Source organism: Choloepus didactylus, chromosome 15 (assembly GCF_015220235.1).
Source record: "Choloepus didactylus isolate mChoDid1 chromosome 15, mChoDid1.pri, whole genome shotgun sequence".
Lineage (NCBI taxonomy): Eukaryota > Metazoa > Chordata > Mammalia > Pilosa > Megalonychidae > Choloepus > Choloepus didactylus.
The window spans coordinates 67,126,904-67,135,701 of record NC_051321.1 but is presented as its reverse complement, the minus strand read 5'-3'; the positions used below and the strand labels follow the sequence as shown (position 1 = coordinate 67,135,701).

The following is an 8,798-nucleotide window of genomic DNA, read 5'->3' as shown; positions in this document are numbered from 1 at the left end:
AAACTCCCAGGGAGGGCTGCGGGCCACTTGCGTGGAAGCTGCCAGCCTGGGTGAAGGTGACTTCCCTCACTGAAGAGGGGTCTGATGCGGAGGGCTGGGGCTGACAACCCCAGCCAGTGAGCCTCCCAGGCTGGGGAAGTTACGACAACCATGGGTCACCCACAATAATACCCGTGTGTATAATGCTCACATAAGGTTCTGGAGTGTGCAAAGCATTTTTACACTCATTTAGTTTCATCTGCTTGAAAAGAGGTACCTACAGCCACATTTTACAGATCAGGAAACTGAATAAAGATAAGTGGTTTATGGGTTACTAACTGCGACTAGAACCCTAGCCCACCCAGGTTCCCAAAGTTGTCTGAAAAGAATCACTGGGTGCTTGTTAAATATATAGATTACCAAGCCCCTCTCTCCAAATTCTAATTCTGAAGGTCTGGTAGTCCAGACTCAGGAATCAATAGTTGAACAAAAATCCCAGGTGATACTTCTCTCTAGGCAAGTCACAGTGCCATTAATTGATTTAGGTACATAACTAAGATTCTTTGGGTCCCAACTATGATATGTACTGTGGGGAGAGCAGGATGAATAAGACAGTTCCCAACTTTAAGGAATTAACCATCTGTTGCGTCAGGAGATTTTCCAAGGTTTCGTGGCTGGTGCTGGGATTACAACCCCCTTTCGCTACTGCTGGTTGGCTGGCTGCTCCCGGTGGGTGCTGCAGCCTCCCCCAGACACAGGCTTGGGGTTCCTGGCTGAGCCTGCTGGGCTTCTTTCCATTTTCTAACACCTGCTCAGGTCTGAGCCCCTGGTTCTTTTGACCTGGAAGCCTCCTGTGAAAGGAGCTGAGGTGCAGAAAGTACTTAGCACTGGGCCTGGCACATACTAAGTGCTCAGTAAATGTTAGCCAGCTGCTAATGTGCTTGTCATGGCTAGGAAAGGGCACTGGGATGGGGAGAGGGGTCTGTGCACAGGAAAACAGATCAAGCCTGACATGGGGGCAAGGATTTACATTTCTTTAAAAGTAATTCCAGCTCTGACCTGATGACACCCGGAAGGAGATTCTCCTTACAGAACACGGACAGTGACTTTCCCCCTAAAATCACTGGGTGATGTGGGCCTGGGGAGAATAGAGCCTGACCCCACTGAAGGATCTTCACACATGGGGGTGGGGATCACTGTGTTAGCTATAACCCCACATCGCCGCTCCAGCTTCCTCCCTTTGCAGATGAAGTCTGTGTCCTGGCCACTTCAGCCCTCTGTCTTCCCCAGGAGAGGGTGGGCCATGTCTGCACCCTGTCTCCCCCAGGAGAGCCCTTCAATATATGATGCATGCTGTTATGAACCCATGTGTCTCACCTGGAGCTCACCTTCTTTGCACCAGCAACCTGCCAGTATCCAGTAGTATCCCAGAGACTGGTCTTCTAGGCAGGCCAGGGACTCCCAGGGAGACCACAGGGCATTGCTGGGGAAGGCTGCACTGGAAGGCTGCCTGAAAGCCTCCAGGACTCACTGCCATCACCTACCTGTCCCTTAAAGAGCCAGACATCCATTTAGAGCCCTGAGCGAGAGGAAGGGGCAGGGCTCCCAGGAGAGGCAGAGGTGGTGAAGATTCAGACCTGGTCGTTGGCCAGCGAAAATCCTGTTCCGTCGCAGAACAAGGCTTCTAGTCCCTAGAGTGGCACCCAGGCCGGGCAAACCAAAAGCCTCCTCCCCACCAGGCTCCAGTCTCGCCTGCCCTCAGCAGGGGGTCCTTCTAGCCCACACGGGGATGGGGGGCAGGGGGGTGTTAACATGATCTTTAAGCTTCTCCGTAGGGAGGAAGGGCGGGGGCGGGGCGGCTGCGGGGACCCAGGATATAAGAGGCGGAGGCGCTGCTTCCAGGCCCGCCAGCCCACCATGCACCGCCTGCCGCTCCTCCTCCACGTCTGGTGGGCCCTGCTCCAGGCAGGCTGTGCGCCAGTGGCCACCGTGCACCTCCGTACATGGGGGCAGCCCTCGTCGCCGTCCCCTCTTGCCTATATGCTGAGCCTCTACCGTGACCCGTTGCCCCGGGCGGACATCATCCGCAGCCTGCAGGCGCAAGGTAGGCTGCGCCGCCGCGCCTCGACGGGCACCTGGGGGACCTCCCGCCGCGCCCAGCCTTGGGATACCGGGAGTGCGCTGAGCTCCGTGGTGGGGACGCCGTCCTCGAGGGTCTGAATCTGGGGGTGTATTGGAGTCTGCATAGTTGGGGGCGCAGGGCTGATGGATGCCGAGGTAGGGAGGGGATTCGTGGATCCAGGAGGTGTCTCCGATGGTAATCTCTGCGTCCCGGGTCTTGGTTGGGTGGGGAGAAAGCAGTGCTTTTAGGGCGGGTGCCTGATTGCGCCTCTTATCTTGTAATTTAAATTGCTAACCTCCAGGCATCTCAGTTTCCGCATCTGTAAAATAGGGATAATAGTACCTCCCTTATAAGCCTGTTGAGAGGGCTGGGTAACAAAGTGGTAATACGTTTAGCACAAAGCTCGGCATGGGAGCAATAAACGGTACTAACATTGCTACGATTATTTTTTCTGGTTGAATTCTTTCTCCCTCCCCTCCTTCTTCCGGGCGAGGGTGAATGAGGCCCTGGGTTTGCGCTGGGAGTGCCTCAGGCAAAGGGCGAGTATGGAAACCCCGGTATCAGCAACGTAACGTCAGGAATTAGAGATCAGAGATCCGAAATCAGAGAAGGGGTGCCCCGAATCCGAAATCGAGAACGGAGGCAGCCTAGGGTCCTCGAGTGACAGCGCACTTGGGGCCTAGATTTGGAGAGGGGGCGGGAGGGAGTCGGTGTAGACAGTGACCTGGGAGTGTCGCCGCCTCGGGATGGACACCCGGCAGCGCGGGCAGGCAGGTGCGTGCAGAGGGGAGGGAGCCCCGAGTCAGCATCCCCCTTGCCCCGCGGAATCCACATCCCGCTGCCGGGGAGCCCCAGCCGCCCGCGCCTCCCTCCGCCTCCCGGGGCCAGACGGCCCTCCCCAGGACTGCGGCGCAATCCACATCCGCTAATTTGATCTGACAGGCCGCTCGCCGGCCCCTCGTGGCCTGGGGGCGGGGGCTCCCCCAGCTCTCCAGCGCGCCGCGTCCGGGGTCAGACGGCCGGTGACCCTCTCCGGAAGGGTCACCTGGGGACCAGCCCCGACGGGGGACGCCTGGGGGGCGGGGCAAGGAGAAAATTGCTGGAGCGCTCGGTCCTTCTGCCAGAAAGTAACCCGGGGTGGGATGGGCCAAGTGGGGATGGGGCAGGGGTGGGGGCGGGGAGCGCACTTTCCGGTTCCCTTCCTCCTCGCGGAAAGTTCACGAAAGTTTGGGTTTCGGTCCTTCAAATTCTGCTTCCAATTCTTCGCGTGTTCTTGGCACGTCACTTCACTTCTCTGGTTTCCCCTTTTGTAAAATAAGGGAATTGGCTGTCTTTTTTGATTGATTTTTCAGGAGCTGCAAGGACAGTCTGCCTGCAGAGGGCTTCGAGGAAGAGGGATGCCCTAAACCAGCCCCTTGCCCTGTTCGGTTTCTTTATAAGCTGTACCATGACAGGGTGAATTGGGTCCTGGAGTCAGAACAGATAGGGTTTGCATCCCCGACCCACAAATCTGTTTAACAGCTGTTTAAATTTCTTCACCTTGGGCAACTGGGATAACTGAAGGTCGACCTTCAGTTTCCTCATCTGCAAAATGGTGCTAACCATACAGAAGATTTAGGGAGACAATGCTTGTAAGACACTTGGCACATGGAAAGCAGCACTTCATGGCTGGCACTCTTAAAATTTATCATCACGTGGAGTGGGCACTCAGTGTCATACCCCCACCCTTTCCTGTGGGCTCCCTAAGTCTTCCTCAGCCTCACCACATGGATGGGTTACAGGGCATCCATGAACCCTATCCTAGTGCCTACTTCGAAGTGGCATTTGCACAACTGGGTGGGGGCATTTTTTTTTTCTTGGGAGGGCATTCTTAGCTTACCCCAGGTATCTGTGACCCCCAAAAGATAAGGTCCCCCTACTCTAAGATGAACCAGAGCCACATGTAGGAGAATTTGTCAGCGCCGCGTCCCAGGGAGCCCTTGGCTTGGAGATGGGGGGGTGGGGGCAGGTCATGGTGCTGCACTTTTCCAGCTGGAAGGAACAATCTTCCCTGCTTCCTCCATACACAATGCCCATCCCGTTTCCTTTACAGATGACTTCGCACCCCTGTGGTCTGCCTCTGCCTGGCCAGGCACCTTCGTTTCTAACTCTTGGAGCTGGACAATAATGAGGAGGTTGATGACAGCCATCATTTGTTGAACTTTGGTGGTTGTGCTGGACCAAGCAATTTATGTGCATTATCTCATGTGAGGTGGATGCTATTACCAATCCCCTTTTACAGATAGGGAAACCAAGACCCAGAGAAGGAAAGTAACCCATCTAATGTCAAGCAGTTAGCAATGGCAGAGCCAGAATTTGAACCACCATGGTCAAATTTTCCAGAGCCTTGCTTTTAACCACTGAGCTTCCTCTAAATGGCCATTTGCAGATACTTGAGATAAAGCATTTTAAAACCACTGTCCCCAGGCCTCCTAGGGCAGGTGGCCAGGACTTGCTGCTTGTCTTCAGGGCGGTGCCTGAATGACTCACAGAATTCCTAATTGCTGGGTAGTTCTCCAATGGGTGATGGATAATGATAATTGCAACCTCCTGGTCCCACACCTTTTGGAGAGAGTTGCTAGTCAGGGGCGGGTTATTGCTTCCTGGAGGTGCTAACGAGGAGGGAAGTGGAAATTAAGTGAAAAAGAGCAGCTGGAATTGGGCTGGGAGGACTGCCAGGAGACTGAAGCTGGGAATTGCCCCCTAATAAAGCAAGCAGGATTCCCCAGAGAAATTAACTCAATATCTGCTCTGTGAGACAAGTAAGATAAAATGCTAGGCAATGTACCTAGAGGGGACCTGAATCAGAGATCAGCAGTTACTCCAGGTTTTATACAGAGAAGGGTCATAGACTCCCTGTTTTTATTTCTATTGAATAAAATTTGTTGGCTTTTATTTAGCAATAAACCTTCAAACCTCTTATTTCCCGTGGTCCTCATGAAATGCCAAAATGGGTAAAGCATTACTCTGCCCATTGCAAAAAAAGGAAACTGGGCTTGAGAAAGTTAAAGATCACTTTTAAGTGACCTGAAAATATGTGCTATTCCCACGCATCAGACCAAATTAGTCCAGGACTAGAAGAAATGGAATGCACCTCCCACTCCTGTTCTTTTGGTTTGCATTTGGTTTTCTTGGTTGAGTGGACCAGGGCTGGGGGGTGTGATGGCTGCCTGTCTGCCCCAGGTGGGTGGGTGTGGATGACCCCTGGCAGGAGGAAGTGGGTGCCTACAGGTAGATAGGAAGGACCACTGGCTGGAAAACTGAGGTCTGTGCAAAATCAGGCCTAGAGTGCCTTTAGTAACATATTTGTAGGGTTGCCAGAAAACTCTTTAGGTTTCTTCCTCCCTCCTTGGAGACTTGTGGGGGTGAGGGTGGCCCGTCTTTTATTTCTATTGCCTTTCTGAGCCTTTCCATTTCTACTTCAATATGCCTGGGAAACCAGGTCCCCCGTTTCCAGTGAGGAAACAGAGCCTGGAGAAGGTGGACTTGTTCCAGGGACATAGGTTGAGTGGAAGCCGGAGTTTAGGTGAGAAGGCTTAGCCTTGGACTGGATGTGTCAAGAGAGAGGGGGAGACAGAAACCATTAAATTTTTACCAGTTGCTCTCTGGCTGCAGAGGGTATGGGGCAGGGTGTGTGTTTGTGTGTGTGTGGCATCACAGTGATTTGGAGTTGGGTAAACCCAGGTTTGGCTCTTAGCTTTGCCACCTCCCAAGAATGATAGCTTGGACAGGTAATTTAACCTCTCTGCATCTCCGTTTCCCTCATCTCTAAAATGGATGCACTAGCATTTCCACTTGTAGGGTTGGTGTAAAGATTAAGGCAGATGATTTATATATGGTAAGGGCTCAAACATGAGCTGCCAGGGGAGCTTACCACTCAGCCTGCTTCTCTCCCGGTTTTTTCCCACCCAGATGTGGAGGTGCAGGGGCAAAACTGGACCTTTGCTTTTGACTTCTCCTTCCTGAGCCAAGAAGAGGATCTGACATGGGCTGAGCTCCGGCTGCAGCTGCCAACCCCTGTGGACCCTCCCTCTGAGGCCCCAGTGTCCATCGAGATTTTCCACCAGCCAAAGCTGGACGCAGAGCAGGACCCAGCCGGTTGCCTGGAACGACTTCAGATGGACCTGTTCACTGTCACTCCATCTCAGGTCACCTTCTCATCAGGCAGCATAGTCCTGGAGGTAACCAGGCCACTCTCCAAGTGGCTGAAGCACCCCAGGGAGCTAGAGGAGCAGCTCTCTGGTCCAGCTAGAGAGTGTTGGCAGCAGCCACCTGAGCTGCCCAGCACCAACGTGCTCCTCATGCTCTACTCCAACCTCCCCCAGGAGCAGAGGCGGCTGGGCGGCTCCACACTCCTGTGGGAGGCTGAGAGCTCCTGGCGGGCCCAGGAGGGGCAGCTCTCCAAGGAGAGGAGCCGGAGGCACCGGCGACAACACTTGCCAGACAGAAGCCAACTGTGTCGGAAGGTCAAATTCCAGGTGGATTTCAACCTGATCGGCTGGGGCTCCTGGATCATCTACCCCAAGCAGTACAATGCCTATCGCTGCGAGGGCGAGTGTCCCAACCCCGTGGGGGAAGAGTTTCATCCCACCAACCATGCATACATCCAGGTGTGTTGCTGGGGCATCGGGGGACTGGGAGGCAGTAAGCTGCGGGGGGCCGGGGGAAGAAGTGGTCTTACTGCTGGATTCAGTTATTTGAGCACCAGATCCTGTGATAGTTAATAGAGATAGGCAGATGACCAACAAACACCCTCCTAGAGCCTATCAGCATGCCCCATTGTGTGACTCTGAACACATTGCTTCCCTTTTGTAAGATGAGGGGTGGGTGGTCTAGAAGGTCTCAGGGCCTCCCTAGCCCTGACTTTCCAGGAAAGGAAGTTGGAATCTGGACTTTGGGAATAGACAGGCCTGGGTTTTACACCTAGATATACAGACCAAGTTGCCAACTATCTGTGCCTGTTCTCCCACATTTAAAATGGGGATAACAATGCTATATTTCATTGGGGTGTAGCAGGGTTAAGTGAAATGAAATGTGTAAGGCATGTATAGTAGTTGGCAGGTAATAGGCATGTTTGATGATGACTTACTAGATGTCATCAGTGATTCACTGATAAAATGGGGGCCACGTTTACGAGGCTATGGCTGTGATAATACTGTATCAGCCACTGGACTTCTGCCTAAAACAGGAGTTGGTCACCTTTTCACAGGCTTCCACCAGGTGCTGCTAACCAGCCTAAGGTCTGGGAGGTGGTGGAGGGGAGAGAAGCAGAAAGGACTGGTGGGCTAGAACAGAGGATGGAGAGAGAGAAAGCCTAATGTGATAGCCCTACCCTGCCCTCAAAGGTCAAATGGGGGTCAAATTGTTTTTATTTTAATCCGTGAGGCCTGGAATGAGAATCTCTTGGACCTGCATACATCCTCCATGCCAAAGCCTCAGTAGGGTTCAGAGGCTCTAGGGAACATGACCATGTGAGCTGAACTCATGCAAGGGAAGCAGTGGTGGGGGCCAGGGTCCTCACAGGCCTCCCCCAACCCAGTACAGTTCCTCAAAGGGAACTGCAGAGACCAAGAGTTGCAACCACTATCTCAGACCCAGAGAGACATTGTGTGTCCCCAGGGATGGGGCCCAGTTCCAAATGCCAAAGGGTAGTTACCTTTTCTCCCATTAACTTCATCTGCCCTGCTCTGGGCAGCAAAGCAAAATCCCACAAGAATTTTTGTCTCTGTTCTACTTCCTATTTTTGGAATATTTTTAAAATTGGTATTCACTCTAGAGCGGAACGGCAGGAAAACATGTAAGTTAGCTACTACTCTGCCCAGGCACATGTAACTTTTAGAATCTTGTTGTTTAAAAGAAAAACAGAGCTAAAGTTATTTTAGACGTTGGAGTTGATGATGTTTTGGCATGCGATTCTTCTTCGAAAACAATTTTCTTCTATTTTTGCTCCCAGAAACTGACTTTTAACTCCCTGTAACTTTTTTACTCTTTACCCAGAAATAAGACGATTCTGACCTGATCATCGGCATGTGAATTGACCTTGCTCCCCTCCCTTTTACAGAGCTTGCTGAAACGTTACCAGCCCCATCGCGTCCCCTCTACCTGCTGCGCCCCAGTGAAGACCAAGCCGTTGAGTATGCTTTATGTGGACAATGGCAGGGTCCTGCTAGATCATCATAAAGACATGATAGTGGAAGAATGTGGGTGTCTATGAAGAGATTTGAGAGGGATGTTGGATTTGCCTGTCCCCTGGAAGGTTGGGAAGCTCTTGGAAGACATGGTAACCATCAGATCCACTGAAGAGAAACAAAGAGGGGCAAGGTTGCTCTGTCCCCAGAACTGAAGAGGAAGGCTGCCCATGCTAACTGCAGGGCCCTGTGGATTGGGGCTCACCACAGACACTGCTGTCAGGAAGAGGGAGGAGGAAGACCACGAAGGGCCCTGGCTGGGTTTTCTCTTTAATGAAAAGACAACAGAGAGTAAAAGCACTAGTGTGAGAGTTCTTTACATGATTTTAAAAAAAAACCTGTGAACCCCCTGAAATTGTCTGCAAAAGTTGGGGCATGTGTGCATTATTATTATTATTATTATTTTTGAAGTGGGACAAGGTCAATAGCTTTCATGTTTTCTCCACCCCCCAACCCTCAAAAAAGATTGT

General features: G+C 52.3%; 1 protein-coding gene across 1 annotated transcript; it reads left to right on the top strand.

The window, feature by feature from the left end:
- The first annotated feature begins 1,896 nt into the window (after positions 1–1,896).
- On the top strand, positions 1,897–8,534 carry NODAL (nodal growth differentiation factor). The gene is made up of 3 exons (XM_037803902.1): positions 1,897–2,083; positions 6,053–6,750; positions 8,202–8,534. The coding sequence occupies exons 1-3, from the start codon at positions 1,897–1,899 to the stop codon at positions 8,352–8,354; spliced, it is 1,038 nt and encodes a 345-aa protein (XP_037659830.1). The 3' UTR covers positions 8,355–8,534.
- The last annotated feature ends 264 nt before the right edge of the window (positions 8,535–8,798 follow it).